General features: G+C 39.9%; 2 protein-coding genes across 6 annotated transcripts in view; one reads left to right on the top strand and one right to left on the bottom strand.

Moving 5' to 3' along the window:
* Nucleotides 1-428: 428 nt before the first annotated feature.
* On the bottom strand, nucleotides 429-2,286 carry LOC100012241 (snRNA-activating protein complex subunit 5-like). The gene is made up of 2 exons (XM_056798658.1): nucleotides 2,083-2,286; nucleotides 429-1,478 (listed from the first exon to the last, which is right to left on the bottom strand). Exon 2 carries the CDS (start codon nucleotides 1,429-1,431, stop codon nucleotides 1,141-1,143), a length of 291 nt encoding a protein of 96 aa, XP_056654636.1. The 5' UTR covers nucleotides 1,432-1,478; nucleotides 2,083-2,286; the 3' UTR covers nucleotides 429-1,140.
* Nucleotides 2,287-2,323: 37 nt separating this feature from the next.
* Nucleotides 2,324-16,722, top strand: part of NR2C1 (nuclear receptor subfamily 2 group C member 1) — a 96,850-nt gene continuing 82,451 nt past the window's right edge. Inside the window, exon 1 of one of the 5 annotated variants that reach the window (XM_056798652.1) lies at nucleotides 2,324-2,584. The gene's annotated coding sequence lies outside the window, so the exon portion shown is untranslated. Of the gene's footprint in view, nucleotides 2,585-2,780; nucleotides 3,188-16,722 lie in introns of those variants that run through there. The other 4 variants (XM_056798655.1, XM_056798654.1, XM_016425725.2 and 1 more) reach the window with 4 other exon arrangements.

Raw genomic sequence — 16,722 nt, 5'->3', positions numbered from 1 at the left:
CTAGATCCTTTAAAAAAAACCTTTTATCTTCTCTTAAAGAACCCATATTATTGGTTCCAAGGCTTATGAGTGGTAAGGCCTGGACAACTAGGGTTAAGTGACTTGTCCAAAGTCACATAGCTAGGAAGTATCTGAAGGTAGATATGAACCCTTGATCTCTCATCTCCAGGTTCCGGTCTCTATCCACTGAGCCACTTAGCTGCCCCAGATCATTTTTTTTTTTGGTGGATGTGGGGAAAGGGGTTAGGTTGTGGGTAGAGGGGATGCCAAATGGTGTTTATATCAGAGGAATACATAATTTTTTTTAAGGTGGAATTCATTTTTTTCTGTTACTCTCTTTATTGTAAAAACAAATCCACTCAAGTATTTTCCTAAGACATTTTAAAAAATATGGCACATTTCCTTAAATACAAAAATGTTTCAAATGATTCAATTTCATCATTTTAATATGTATTCTACTTTCACAAGAACTCAGTCTGGCTTTTCTCCTTTGATATTTGTTAGCATTTTCTAAGATTTATTCTGAACACATTTTACCACAATGTGATAGAATAAGATACAGTCATAACCATACCAAGAAGCATATTGTGTGCTCTTATGTCATGATGTTCCTCAAAGTAGCATTTCAACAGAGCTTCCACTTTTTATATGAGAAGTTGAATCCCATTAAATCCCATTTCCTTTTAACCATTAGTAGATTCTAGAACCCAGAATTCAGTCTTGTTTGTGCATATGGGAGTTTAATGGCATGTTTTTAACTGTAAATACGCATTAGAAAATGTGAAAGGTTGCCTTACAGTTAAACTATTTTGGTTGTACGTTGGTGAACATTTCAACAGAATTCACATGGAGTTTTATTTCTAATATGCATATGTATCTAATTTGATTAACTTGTATGAACTTGACCTCTTTTCCCCTGGTAAAATATAGATTCTTGAATATCCTACCTTTCATCAGTTTTAGTTTGAACTCAACATTAATCTGAAGCTTCCGTGAGCTATGGGGTCTTTTTAATAGTGCATCTTCTGAGAGTTCTTCATGAACAGGCTATAATGATTATACTCAGATTGAACAATGGAAGTTCCTGAATCTTACTGTTAATTTAGATAAATAACTAATCCTGATTTTCCCCTTTCTCCTTCAGGAATCTGATTCTTCTTCCTCCTCTTCCTCTTCTTGAGCACAGTTTCTTGTGCTTAGCTGTAATTCAATTTGATTGATGGAAGATTCATTGTCTACCTGTACCAAGATATTTTCTGGTTCCTCTGTTAAAGGTGAAGAATGGATCATTCCATTCCCTTCTCTGGAGCTAATAAATGATTGCAGGGCCAGCTCTTCAACCTTGAGTCGATTGAGCTGGTCCAGCAGGGCTGCCTTTACCGGCAGCAGTGTTTCTTCCTCCTTGCGGAGCTCCTGCAGTCGGCTCAACATCTTTCCTGCTTGTCACCCTCACTGAACCTCCCTCTGGAATTCTTGTTCTAAAGTAAAAACAAAAACATTCAATTTATTTTTAGCAATCATGAAGTCCTTTCCTTGATGGTATCATTTCTTCCTGGTCTTTCCTGATCCTAATACTTATCCCTCTTTTAAATTAATTAATATTTATGTATATCAATTTAATATTTATAAAGTTAACATTTTATTTTGTAGGCACTTGTCCCAATATAAACTGAAAGGTAAGGCTTCTCCCTTCTCCTCATATCCCCTGGTTGTGGTATGTCTTTTAGTGGTAAGCCTATTTGGGGTTTTCATGGCAAAGATATTTTTTTTGGTAGTTTGCCATTAGCATCTCCAGCTCATTTGACAGTTGAGGAAGCTGAACAAACAGGGTTCAGTGACTTGACTTGCCTAGTGCCTCCAGGCTAGGAGTCTAGACAGGAGGTGGTTAAGACTCAGACTGATAAAGAGAGCCTCTTCCCCCCCTTCTTTTTTATCACAGGCAAGTACGGTGCCCAAGTGGCAGTAGGTATTTAATGCTCACTGATAGAAGGTAAGCTCCTAGAGGCAGGGCCTCTATTTTTATACTTTATATTCCCGGCTGGTACAGTCCCTGTATAAAACCGGTACCTGAGTGCTCACTACCTGATGGAATTTAAGCTCCTCATGGTCAGATGCTTAACAACAGCTGTATTACTCGTGTCTCCTCCCCAGCACGCATTCAGAGCAGCATCCAGTCTACATCCTCTTTTCCCCCCCCCTCTCCCTCAGTGGCAATTTCCCTCCAAGTCGACAGAGGGCGCGGCCAGATTCGGAGCCGCGGTCAGACTCCCCCCGCCCCCTTCTCTCCCGCGAGAATGTTGCCTCTCCTTTGGTCCGCTTCTCTCGCTGGTCAACGCGCAGGCGCAAGCGGGGACGCGCACCGCGGAGCGGAGGGAGGGGTCACGAACTCTGACCCCCACCCCCCCACCCCGACTTCCAGGCCCCTAGCATCCCCCTGCCCCCACCCCCACCCCATCCCCACCCCCCCGCTTTCCTCCTGCGGGAGCCGCCCCCTCCCTCCCCGCCCCCAGCAAACGCCCGAAGGAGAGGAGTCCACGCCACTCTGGGAGACTGAGTGCAGCGGTGGAGCGAGCGCGGCGGGCGGGTAGGTGCCGCCGGGAGGGAGAGAGAGAGGGAGGGGGAGTGGCGGGGGGAGGGGAAGGAGCGACAGCGCGCGGGGGGGGGCAGGTGGGCGGGGGAGCCTCCTCTCTCCCCTCCCCCTCCCCCTCCGCTCCCCAACGGTCGCTCCCCGCGTGCCTCGCCGCCGCTCCGGGTGCGGGGACTGCGACGGGAGCCGGGAGGGGCCCCGGGGCCGAGCGGCGGGAGGAGGTGTTGGTTTCGCGCGTGCGCGTGCTTGTGCTCAGACTCAGAGATTGGGGCGAGGCCGGTGGCCGGTTCCGCAGCAGGCCGCGCCCCCCCCTCCTCCGGGAAGAGCTAACCCGCGTGTTGGGGGAGGGGCGGCTGCCTCCTCCCTTACCCCCCTCCCCCTAGAAAAGAAGGGCCACGGTGGTGTGGGTGGTGGAAAGGACCGAGGAGTAGGGCCTATGGGGGCCCGTGACCGTGATCGAGGAGGCCTTCGGGCTCGGCACTCAGTAATGGTGAACGGTCAAGTGCTTTCCAAGAAGCCTGATGTGTGCTGCGGGACACTCGGACGACAAACGAAAAAGCTTCTTATTAAGTCTTTCTGTGTGCCAGGCTCTTAGTAAAGGTACATGAAAAAGCATTTACTAAGAAGCCCTACTGGGTATTGGGTGACAATGAATGGAAAGGGATTTTATTAAATACTACTCTATGCTAGCCTCTTAGTGATTTGCTAAGAACCCCTACTGTGTGGTGGGTACTTGACAACGAATTTAAAGTACTTTATCAAGGCTTACTCTATGCTAAACACTTGATAACAATGAATGAAAAATGATTTTATTAAGTCTTGCTGGGAGTGAAGCACTTATTAATGATAAATGATAAAGCATTTGTCAATAAACCTTATTAAGGGCCAGGCATTTGATGAAAAGAGTGAAAAACCATTTTACTGTCTTACTGTGTGCCAAGCACTTAAACTTTACTGTGTGCCAGGCACTTGGTAATGAATGAAAAAGCATTTTACTAGTAAGTCTTAACTCTGGCCTCAGACACTTTACAGTTGTGCAACCCTGGGCAAATCACTTAACTGTCTAGTCCTTACTGCTCCTCTGCCTTGAAACCAATACACAATATTGACTGTTAGATGAAAGCTAATGGTTAAAAAAAAATAAGCCTTAACATGTGCCAGGCACTTGATTTAAGGCATTTGTTAATGATTCTATTAATTACTATTTATTAATATTACTATGTTCCCAGTTCATTCAAGGTGAATGGTAATGCATTTATTAATAAGCCTTTCTGTGTGTCAAGCACTTGATGTTAATGAATGAAAAGACACTTTATTAAGTATAACTATGTTTCAGACTCATGAAATAAATGGAAATAAATCATTTTAGTAAGCCTTACTATATGCCAAGTATTTACCAATATAGAGAAGTATTTTTTCAGCCTCACTGTGTGTCAAGTACTTGGTAATAAGGAATGAAAAAGCATTTATTAAATCTAATAGTAAATGAATAAATATTTCTTAAACCTTCCCATATGCTAGGTATTAGTAATAATGGGCCCAGGAAAAATTTCTTAGTAACAGTAAAGTTTGATTTTCTTTTCTACAGCCAAAGGGAAGAGTCGCTTGCTCTTCTCAGTGTCCAGTGAGACATGGTATCTCCTGGAATGTTGGAACTAGTTGAGGTTTGAAATGGGAAGGAAGAAGCCATTGCAATGGGTCCCCTCTCCATCATCTCCATCTCCATCTCCATGCCTTTCCTGTAAGCCTGACCATGTCTTATGGCTTTTGCCTGAAGTGACTGGATAAAAGGGAGAGGAAAGAAATTTGGAGGAGTGACAGGATGGAAAAGAGGATATTACAAAGAAGGGAAGAGAAAAGGCAGCTTCCAAGCTTTTGGTGTCAGATCAGTAGTGAGAGAACACTCCTCATTCCTCAACCTTTCAAAAGTAGGACTTCCTCATAGAAAAAGAAGTCATCAGATCTGAAGTAGGTCCTGGCCTACTAGCTCTAAGCCCAGAGGTCTGTTCCTCACTTAGATCTCCCTATATTATGAAAATCAAAGATCTGATCCCCATCTGAAGCCAGTAGGTCATCAGTCAGGAAACAAACTGGAAATATAGGACAAAAGCCTTAAAGGACATTCTTGGCACTTTTAATTTTTTAAAAAAATCTTTTAATTCGTTTTGTGTTTTTTTGATCCTATTTAATTCTAAATATATCCTTTCTTTTCTCTTAACCAGTCTCAGTTCTTCAAATTGTGAAGCTATGGTCTGTAAGATTTGATATAATTCTAGGGTATAGGTGGAACATAATTTGCTTTTTTGAGAATGCAGAATGCTTTTAAAACCTTCAAGTGTTAAAATGTTTCATTTTTATTATTTTATTGTCTATGTATGCTAAAGTATAGATACTGAGGATAGCTTTTTTCCTCTATTCACTGAACAGATGTTTCATGTAGAATTAGAAGGGACCTGAGAGACCATTTAGTTGGACCTCTTAAATCTTACAGATGAGGATTTCGGGTCTAGTTATTAAATGACTTGCCTCAGGTCACCTAGGTAGTAAGTGGAGGACTGGACTTCAAACCCAAGGGCCTCTGAATTAACATCTAGCAAGTGAAATGGTACAAATAGTTCCATGCTAAATTACTTTCACTTTTCCTTGAAAATGTTTCCTTAAAAGACACAGTTAATTCCTATCACTTAAATTATTAAAAAAAAATTTTTGCAAGAGATTTTAAATAAATTTGAAAAACGTAATTATTAAATTATCATCAGTTTATTTTAAATCCTTACCTTCTCTCAGGATCAATTCACTATGTTATTTAACTGCCTCAACTTAAATTATTATTCAATGTCTAATATATGGCAAATGCTGCTACTAAAAGGTAGTTAGTACACATGGCTATAGGAAAGATGCTGCTAGAAGAATGGTGGCCCCTGGTGTTAAAGAGTTGGTAAGACAGCTTATGCACTCCCAGTGAGAATTTTCATAGTACAATAAACCTAGGGATGGTCTAGGCCAAAATTTTTCTTCATCTTAATTCTCCTAAATCCACTGTTTAATTCTCCTTAATGAGACTTAGTTCTGGATGATTAATAGTTGGGTTGGAAAAGGCAAATTTCATTTTATTTCTTGAGATCTTCCAAGTGGATTTGTTGAGCAGGAGAAGGGCAAAGGATAGAGGAATCTGCTTTTAGAGCAGTTGTTGGTTGCAATAGGTGGTGGATATTACCCTGTTTCTGCTCCCAGTCTAGGTATTATGGAAACTGCGGTGTTCTCCCTTAGCCCTTCTAGGGGAGTGATGGAAATGACTTGCCCCATCAGCTTCTGTCATGCAGTACTGGGCAACCTCCAAAATAAGGAAGTTTTTGTATCAACTTGGACATTAGCTGCTGCTCCTACTACTATTACTAAGTATGACTATTATTAAGTAAAAGCAACTCTGCTTTTACTTCTCACCATTTCTCTTTTGCTTTAACAGTTGCACAGTGTTTTATATACATTATCTCATTTGAGATTTGGGTCTTACTGCAGAGCTAGTTGGCAGTTGGGTGTTTTTACCCAGGACTTGTGACTGATATTGATAACAGGGAGCTCACATTGCCAATGCAGATTGGCACCTTCTCTACATCTGATTGTCCTGGAGAGTTTCTTGGTACTCAGAGAGTCAATGATTTGTTCAGGGTCACACAGCCAATTTCTGTCAATAGTAGGACTTGAACGTAGACACCCGAGTCTAAAGCTAGTGCCTTGCCCATTAATCCACATTGCTTCCCTGTAGGCTTCTTGTTACTATAGTTAGATACCTGTTTTAAAAATTAGGAACCTGATACTTAGAGAAGCTAAGGTTTTAATTCAGAGTTCTGTAGCTAGTAATTGTCAGAGACTTTTTTTGACTTGAGATCTATCTCTGTCCCCCATACTTGATTGACCCTTGACCATCAGAATTCCTTTGAGCAACTGTAGCATGACTGATGTTTTCCTGTCTCTCACTCCCTGAGCAATTTGGCTTTATATTCCCTATTAACTTCCTTATTTTTAATCTCATTCTTTTGGGTTCATTTCACCCTCCTTGAGTATCACTTTGCTGGCTGGGGAAGAAGTGACATTCCTATAGCACAGATCTAGTCATATCAAAGACTTAATGGATAGAACTCTAGGCTTAGAGTTAGGAAGACCTGAGTCCACATCTAGCCTCAGAAATGTCCTAGGTGTGTGACCTTGGACAAGTCACTTACCTTCTGTATATCACTGAAAAAAGAAATGGCAAAGCACTCCAGTGTCTTTGCATGAAAATATGACAAACGACCAATTGAATCATATCACTCTCTTGCTCAATAAATTTCAATGGCTCTTTGCTACTTCTACCATCAAATATTTAGCATAAAAGAACCTACCTTCAGCCTACCTATTCAGCCTTATTACATGTATGTATATTGTATGGTCCAGCCAAAGTGATTTATTTGTTGTCTACTCTCTACCCTGCTTTAAATGCCTTTCAGATGCCACCTCTGGCTTTCTTGTCTCTTCTTGCTGTAAAAGGAGCCACTGATTGACCCTTTCTTCCCCTCAAGTCTGCCAGAAGGAACCCGGAATCCTTATTGCTCTCTGGCCCTCTAGGTCATTTATCCCTGCCCAATTGCAGCAGGCTCATTCCCTTAAGTTGAAGCACTCCAAACTGTTGGGCCTTTTCATCAGCTCTGCAACTGAACTTTCTGATATGATATTCATTAGAATGGGAGCTCTTTAAGAACAGGAACTGCTTTCTGACTTTCTTTTCACTTAACTTAGTGCTTTATTTATAAAGACATTCCTTCTCACATACAACTCTCCATCTCCTGTTTCTGTGCTTTTTCAAGGCTGACTAAAATATATTCCTTAACTGCCTCTTAGAATCTTTAGTTTCTCCAATTTAAGCATACTCTTCTTTCTGAATAAGTCATTTCTGATCCACCTACATAGTTATCCCTCCTTAATTCAACTTACCCCATATTTATTTTGTATCTTTTGGTGTGGAAGTGTATGTTTTTCCTCTATAGAATATAAGAAGGCATTTTTTTTCTCACTTTTGTCTTTGTATACTCATCACAAGGACAGTGCTTGGCATAAATGTGTAGGAATAACTATATTGCTTTAATCAATGCATGTTGGTTACTTTCTTGGGAAATAAACTTTGGGTCAGTTGCTTAAATAATAGTTGTGCTGCCTGTGAGCTGGCTACTTTACCCGCTATTCGCTCCCATTGGCTCCTGGGCTGAGGAGCAGGGGCTGTGAAAAAATGTCATTAGGCACATTGGAGAAGGGGGCAGGGAGCAGCTCTGCCAGAGTCCCTCTGCCTTCCTAATAGTGAACTGGGAGGTTGGGGGCGGGGGTAGTGACCACATGCCTATAGAGAGGGCTCTGCGTGCCATCTTTGGTACTCATTCCATAGGTTTGCCATCACTGTTCTATATACACACACTCACCTCATCTTGCTATTTCAGTCAGTGGTAGCAGCTTGAGAATAGGTCAATGAAGTACCAACCAATCCTTAGATGACACCTTTTAATTAGATTTCAGAGCTCCCTTTCCTTCTTTATTCCTACAATATGGGAAGTGTTTATACTAAACATTGATGAATTTTTAAATCACTTTACCTGGAGAAAGTGCTTTGGGGAAAAAATTTTGAAAACTAATTGAAAAAATTAGGTTTGGGAATTCCTGAACTCTGGGAAAATTCAGAAAGGCTTTGACCTACCATTTATGAAATTTGTGCCTTGTGATACAGGTGTTCTTTTATAAGAATGACAGGAATCTTTATGCCCTTTAATAGAGGATTTATGGTAAGCCATGTAGTCAAAGAGGTCTGTTTTTAGGTCAGGCTGTATAAAGCACTTTACTAATGGCTTTAAGAAAATATTTATTCTTCCTGTAGGCATCTGCTTGCTTCTCTGTTGAGAGAGATTGTCATAGTTCTCTGACTTTTGAGCTTCTGTTGTGTCAGTATGATTTCTTTTACCTTCATTCTTCAAGTCTTATTGTTTATATTTTGTTTTCATGTTTTGACACAAATATTGAAGCACTAAAAGTAGATGTGAGAATGATGACAGGTATAGAATAATATTAATATCTGTCTGATTGTTAGACCATTTCCTCCCCTACTAATCAGAGTTGCTTTGCAAAAGCATTTCTGGATGAGTAACTAGGTTTCTGTTTTCTCACAGTAGTTGCTCTTCCTGCAGTATATTTATTAAGCCAATAAACCTAGGTTTTTGCCCTTTGTGGATCTTTACAGTCCAGGAGGGGCAAAAAATGAAATTGTACTCTGTATGAAGGCTGCTTTTGATTTATCATATTCTACCCAGAACTTGGGAGGCATGGGGGTGATGTATCATGGAAAAGGTGGCGTTTGAATCTTCAGAAATGATAGGGACCTTAGGGCCATTTCATACAATGCTCATTTTACAGGTGATGAAAAGATGGGCCTTGAAAGAAGGGGGATCAAGGGAGAATATAAGTGGTAGAGGAAACAGTGAACCAAGGAATGGGAAAGTGCATAGTACTTTTGAGGCCTTTTCCTTGCAGTGTATGATGTGTGAAGAGTAATAATGGGATTAAAGCTGAAAAGGTAGTTGAGAACAGATTGCCTAGGATTTTATTTAGTAGATAGTGAAAATGTTTTTATTTGGTTTGGGAGGAAAGGGGTGTTGGTGAACTTGATAAGAGCTGTGTCAGAGAAAGATTAATTTGACCTTGGCACATAGACAGACTGTTAGAATAGTTGAAGTGATAAGAGCCAGAACCAAGGTAATCATTGTGGGAATAGGAAAGAGAGATATTTAGGAGGTAAATACAAGTCTGGTGCAGATGTTTTTGACAGACTTAGAAACTTCAAAAAATACAAATCACTCTTCTGTGTGCCTCTACTCTCCTATGTTAGAGAATTGCTAATAGGAAGAGATTAATTCTTTTACACCAGCATTTCTGCCAGAAGAAAACCTCCTAGTCACTCAGCCTTGAAAGCTTTCCACCAATTTAATGAAATTAGTCACACTTGGAATGATGTGGTCTGGCAGTTCATCCATAAAATCTTTTGACAAGACTTTAATGGTTTTTATTGAAAACTGACCTTTTGTACTTTATTTACAAATATTTACTGTTTTTATCCTTTTCTATCCTCTTATTCTGGACTCAGCCCTTTACTTTTTTTTTAATATTCATAATTTCTTTCAGCCTATTTAGTTGTCCTTCCTGTTATGCATAAATACTAAACACAATGTAGGTTTTAGTAGCTCTATCTATTCCTCTTGGAGAAAATACAAACTGCTCTCTTGGACACTTAAGGCTGCTTCTTAGTCAAATTGGCTTCCTTTTAACTGAGTTGGGCTATTCTACTTCCCGTTTCCCATAGTTCACCTTCACCTTTTGGAGGACCTCATGTTAAGGTGAAGAGAGTCCCTGTAAAGATGTGTAAATGGGTGACTGGGGTTTAGCATTCCATGTCACTCTGCTTGTCATCACGTTGCTTTTCCAAAATCTCCTCTTACACTCAGTTGCTTTGAATATCTGCTCCTGTTACTACATAGAAAAGGCCTCTCTTCTTCTAGTTAGTGTCTATCCCCATCCCATTCTACCCCAATACAAACATTACTTTTATCACAAAATAAACTATTGATGGATATTAAGATCAAACTTAAAATCCTCTCTAGGAATTTCCTTTTTGATAAGTAGCCCATATGGCAAGGAAAGAATCGAGACTTAATCCAAAAAGAGAAATTAATAGGACCTCATGGTAAAATATACCATTTTGTCCTCAGAGTGTTTGATATTATCCTAAAAGTTAGCTGGTGTAACCAAGTAAAATACATTTCCTTAACTTAATTCAGAAACTTAGGAAAGTGAGATTTGGTGCTATTTGAAAAGTCAAGTCTTTGAATTTTTTTTCTCTTTTCCCATTCCCTTTCTTCTACTGATCTTTAGAACTGTAGAACAACTTTTTCTAGTTGATGTATTTTATTTTAATCATCTTTGTTTCTTAAATATATCTCTTGTCTTTTCCTACCCATTCTATGAGTCTTCTCCTGTCTTAAAGAAAAAAGAAGAGATGAGAGAAATGTAGTTCAATGAAATAAACTCATGTTAACTGAGTCTAATAGACTATGCAGTATTTTATACTCAGAGCCCTCCACCCCCTTGAGAAAGAAAGGAGGGAGGGGCATTTTCTCTTTTCTTCATTGCCAAGCTTGGTTATTATGATAAAACAGAACTTTAAGTTTGGTTATTTTCTTTCCACCTATATTGTTGTATATGTTACATTGTATGTATTGTTCTCTTGGTTGTTCTTCACTTTATGTCAATTCTTGTGCATTTCTGGTTCTTAGTATTTTTCATTTCTTAGGGTTCATTACACGTCTGTACCATTGACTTAGTTTTCAATTCTGGGCTACTATAAAAAGGGGTGCTGTGAATATTTGAGGTATATGGGACCTTTGTAACTGGGTTGTAGACTCTCTGTACTCCTTGGGGATTTATACCTAGAGGCTATATTCACTGAGTATGGACCTTTTATTTTATCCACTTCTACTTTTTAAAGTATTCTTACCTCATCAGTCTTAGAATCAACACCATGTATTGGTTCTAAGGGAGAGACAGTGAGAGGTAAGTGACTTCCCCTTTGACACAATGTTAGGAACCCAGGGCTGTCTGACTCTTTCTGGAGCTCCACCTCATTGCCCCCTGTTTTAGTCACTTGTTAAGAAATTGTTAGAATGCAGAGAGACCGTGTGTGTGTGTGTGTGTGTGTGTGTGTGTGTGTGTGTGTGTGTGAGTGAGTGAAAGATTAAGGGAGAAACAGTCTCAGCAGAATAGTGGGGTTAATTGGTAGCCAGATCCCAAGGATGCCCACTGTGTATGAAGAATTGTCCAGGCTCCAGAATATGAAGACTAAAGGAACTTAAATGTTATAGGGAGTCTTCTAAGCAAATAGAGAAAGTAATATAGAATTATCTTGGGCAAGCTGAGGGGTTGAGGGGAAGAGTTCCGATAGGAATCTGGAAGGGCCTTTGTGTAAGAGTTGATAAAGGCCTTGAAAGAAGCCTAGGTGGAAGTAAGAAAGAATTGGGCCCTAGGCATGGAGGAAGGGGTTGGAGAAACAGAATGTGCTGAATGGGGAGCTAGCCATTTGGGTTAGAACAAAATGAATTAAGGCAAGCAATAGTAACAAGAATAGAAAGGCTGATGGAAGCCTGTCAAATACCCTGTCAAAATAAAAGCCAGTAAAAATTTTGATGTTTTTTTTTTTAACATTTTAAAAAATCCAAATATATAATTTCATCTCTTCAATTTACTTTGGGTTTCCATTCCCTTTTAGCCGGTTGTGTTCTTTTGTTCCCAGGATAAAGAGTATTCTTTATTTTTTCTGGGAGGACTTATTTGAACTGATGTAAAGTGAGAAGAACCAGAACAACATTGTACTTAGTAACAGCAATTCAGATAATGGTTAACTATGATAGACTTAGCAACTCTGATCATTACAGTGTTCGAGGGCAGTTCCAAGGTGAAAAATGAGAGAGAGAGACAGAGACAGAGAGAGAGAGAGAGAGAGAGAGAGAGAGAGAGAGAGAGAGAGAGAGAGAGAGAGAGAGAGCGAGAGCGAGAGAGAGAGAGAGAGAGAGAGCGAGAGAGAGCGCAGATGAACTCTTGAGTGCAAACTGAAACATGTTGTTTTTCACTTTGTTTTTCTTGCTTTCTTGGGGATGGAGGTGTGACATGGCTAATATAAAAATGGGTTTTGCATGCCTTAACATGTATACTGTTGCTTATCTGCTTATCTTATTGGGAGGCAGAGGGGCTGGAGGGAGGGAAAGAATTTGGAACTTCAGATAAAAGAATGAATTTTTTTTTAAAGCAATAAAATAAAAATTTCAAAAAGATTTAAAAAAAGGGAGATACAGAAGATTATACTTCAGATGCATTTTAAAAGAAAAGAGGGACCCTGAGGTGGAGATAGAGAGGGAGTAAATTTCAGACAGGAGGGAAAGCCAGGGCAAAAGTAGAGACTAAGAATGTGTCTGAAATGAAACTCATTATCTAATCCCTGAAATCTACCTCTCCTCTACATTTCCTATTTCCTTGGAGGCACACATCATCCTTGCTGATACCTATGTTCTCAGTTTCAACTCCTTGCTACCCCTTGACTGATATACCGTGGTTGACAAGTCTTTTGTTTTCTTTTTCTGTATTCTTACCTTCTGACTTAGAATCAATTCCAAGAAGAGCAGTAAGTGACTTGCCCAGGATTCACACAGAGTTCATTCGAACTCAGGACCTCCTGTTTCTTTCGACTTTTGACAAGTCTTACTAGTTATACCTACACACACACACACACACACATACATATATATATATATTTTTTGCACACATCCCCTTCTCCACTTGGGACCAACAGCCCAGTTCAGACCTTTATCACCTCTTGCTTGGACTATTATAGTAACTTCCTATTTGGTGCTAACTAATAGGCAGATTTTGTACTGAGCACTTTACAATTGCTATTTCATTCAATCTTCACAATGACCCTAGAAGGTAAGTCCTGTATCCCCAATTGTAAGTTTGGGGAAACTGAGGCAGTGGTTAGGTTGTTTCCCTAAGGTCATAGCTAGTGTCTTAAGTCACATTTGAGCACAAATCTTCCTGTCTCCATAGCCACGGCTCTCTATCTGCTGTGCAATCTCACTACCTGATTCAAGGAGCCTTATAGAGAAGGTATAGTGGAAGAAGAATGGATTAGGTTCTATTCAAAGACTTCAAAATCAGTCAGTCATTGAACATTTATTATGTGCCAGGCACTATACTGAGCTCTGAGGGTACAAAAGAAGCAAGAGAGTTTCTGTTTCAAGGAGCTTACAATCTAATGGGAGAGACAACATGCAAACAAATATATATACAAAATGATCTACACTTAGGATAAATTGGAAATACTATTAAGAGAGAAGATATTAAGAAAGGTTGGGGAAAGCTTCCTATAGAAGGTGGGATTTTGAGTGACATTTAATGGAAACCAGGGAGTTCAGTAGTTGGAGTGGAGGAAGGAGGCCATTCCAAGCATGCATGGAAGAAAGTCAGAGATAATGTCTAGAGGTGAGAAATGGAGTATTTTATTCATAGAACATCTAGGAGGCTTATGTCATTGGAGGGTGTAAAAATTAAATTAGTATCTCTACTAAAAGTATTATATTTTATGAGGTTTATTAATGATTATTAGAATCAAGGATACAAAATAATAAGCCACGTGCCTAGGGCACGATTAGCCCATTCACAGCCTACTTACAACATGTTGCAATCTCTGAGTTGTGAGATTTAAAATGGTTGAGGTCTTAAACTGTAGTGAGTTAAAATGGTGGAAGATATAAATTGTGATAGATATAAGAGAGGGTGAGTAAATTTGACCACAGAAAATATGTTTCACTACAGTGTCTTAGTTTTTAAATCAAATATAAGGTGGTCGCCAGGGCAATATTCCCAATTATTCAAATACCCAAGTCAACTGGGTTTTATAGAGATTTTTAATTAATAATATAATGAGGAATTAGAGAAAGAGAGAAAGAGTAGGAAAGGAATAATTATGAAGAGCCTCAAGCCAATATGGCCTAGACCTGAGTCTTAAGAGAGAGAATCAGTCAGTCAGTCTTTTAACACCACAAGGTCTGCCTAAACAAGGATTCTATTGACACCAGGCCAGCTCCATCTCAGCTGACTTCACCAGAGAGCCTTCCAGCCAGAGACTCTCTCAAGAGATTCTTCCCAAGCGGTCCTCATCAGAGATCCTCCAAAAGGATATCCCTTAAGAGATTCTGCTTTTTCTTATATAGGGGTTTTTCTCCCATGTCACCTCCCCTAAGTCCCTACATCTACCAATCACTGTAGATGCTTTCCAAAGGACTGCCCATCTAAATTCCTGCTAAGTCTGAATCAGAAATGAAGTCAGTAAGTCTGAATCAGAAAAAATGCTGCTGTGTTGACCAAATCTCCTTAGTAAGTCTGAACTAGAGAAAACACAGCTGAGTCAACTAATCTCATCAAGAGAAAACTTGCCCGACCCTTTTAGGTACCTAGCATCCCTGGCTCAAAGAACTCCTTGCCTTATTATTAGCATGGGTCCAAGTACTTTCATTGTTTAGCAAGGAGTTTTTTTCCCCTAAAGCAGTCTTAAGTACTGTTGGAGTAGAGGTCCTCCCATTTCTGATCCTGGCGAGTTCTCACATCAAAATGGGGAATGTTTCTCAGTAGGGAATTTGTTCCAATTAAGAATTCCCTGATGGGGAAATTTTTAACATTCACAAGTCTGAGAGATTTCAAGATTTACAGAGTACAGGAAGAGAGAGCTCTTGAGGCAGAGAGCCCTTTAAATAATCAATTGTGATCTCGTCCAGGTGGAGACTCAGGTGAGATTATAGGGAATTCTGGGAAGTACCAAGGACTTCTGGGGATTGAAGTCTGGGGTTCAAATCTCCATTTTTTACAAAGGTAAGTCTGGAATTAAGGTGTAAGAACACTAGAAAGGGAGGAAAGGGTTAGGTTATGAAGGGCTTTGAATACTAAACAAAGTATTTCATATTCACTCCTGGAAGCAATAGAAAGAAGCCCTTGGAGTTGATTGAGTAGGATGGGAAAGAAGGAGAGTGACATGGTCAGAGCTGAGTTTTAGGAAAATTACTTTTGCGGCATATGGGAATGAAGAAGAGAGAGACAAGAATGACATGTGAATTTGCAAAGCTCGATAACTAGAAAGATAGTGATGTCCTTAACAGCAGTAGTGAAATTCAGAGAGGTGATGGATTTGGGCAGAAATAGGAGTTTGAGATGCCTTTGGGACACCTGAGTGATGGTTTCAAGCAAATACTTGGTAATGTGGGACTGGAGTAGAAGATGCTTTGGAAGTCATCTGCAAAAAAAAAAAAAAAGAGAATTTAACCCAGGGGAGCTTATGGGAGTATCACTAGAAGGGAAGTCAGCTTAGCATAGAGGTTAGGGGATGCACACATTTAGTGATATATGTGTGTTTATAACTGGATGCTCTTAGTTTTAATAATGAAATCTTAGAATATCTTATATAATGCTGGGACCACACTGCTGAGACAAAATGGCTTCATAAGATGAAATGGTAGAAAAATGCTGTTAGCTACGAGTTTGGTAAAAAGCATTACTTTTTCTTAATGGAAAAATGCCTCAGGAGTTTAAGTAATTGATCAGTTATACATATGGCTTATGTCAGCATTATAGTTATCTGCTGCTGACTGCTCAGTATTTTATTGTTTATCTACCACATATTCTTTTTTAGTTCCTTGTTTGTTTCTCAGTATTTCTGCATAGTAGGGCAGAATCCATCATTTGGAGAAGAAAAATTTCCGTTGCTGACTGTGGGAAACAACTCATAACAATATAATAATACTTTTGATGGCAAACCTATGGCATACATGCCAGGGACAGCATTCATAGACCTCTCTGTGGGCACACATGCCAAGGACCCAGTGCACCCATCCCTGCAGCACAGAATTCTCCTGAGTTCTTGACTAGAAAGCCCAAAGGAGGCCCCACTGGGCTGCTCCCCTCCCTCCCCAGTAGGAGTTAGTAAGCAGGTATCTTCAAGAGAGAATACCTTGTAGGGCAAGATTGCCCCACCCCATTCAGAATACAGTGGACTCTTAATTACCTTTGGCCTGAGTGAGACTAAGAAACTTACGTCTTTACTATCAGAAGCAACCAGTGTCTTTACCATACAAAATATTTTTGGTATTTGGGGATGTCTTTTAAGTTTGTACTTTCGAAATGTTCAAAACTGTAGTCTAGTGATTTAGGAGTAAGTTTTATGAACCTGAGGCTAGGCTAATAGCCTCTTCAGCTCTCTTCCCCAGTTTCTTTCACAAGCAAATTTGGGCTGCTTTAATTTTCATTCTTAGTCCCCTCCAATTTGCGTTCAAAGAAATGTCTACCTGGGGGAGAAAAGGTGGGCTAGAAGATCTGGAAAACACTATTGTGGCTTGTCAATCTCCCAATCAGCACTTCATCTAGATTAAAACCTGAATTCAACCCTTGACCATTTGCTAATAAGGTTAATTTGGAGGATACCCCCTTCAGGACTGTATCAGAATGATGTCATTTCATTTAACCTGAGG

Source organism: Monodelphis domestica, chromosome 5 (genome assembly GCF_027887165.1).
Source record: "Monodelphis domestica isolate mMonDom1 chromosome 5, mMonDom1.pri, whole genome shotgun sequence".
In the NCBI taxonomy this organism is placed as follows: Eukaryota; Metazoa; Chordata; class Mammalia; order Didelphimorphia; family Didelphidae; genus Monodelphis; species Monodelphis domestica.
The sequence above is the reverse complement of the archived record's forward strand: the minus strand, read 5'-3'. Positions and strand labels throughout refer to the sequence as shown.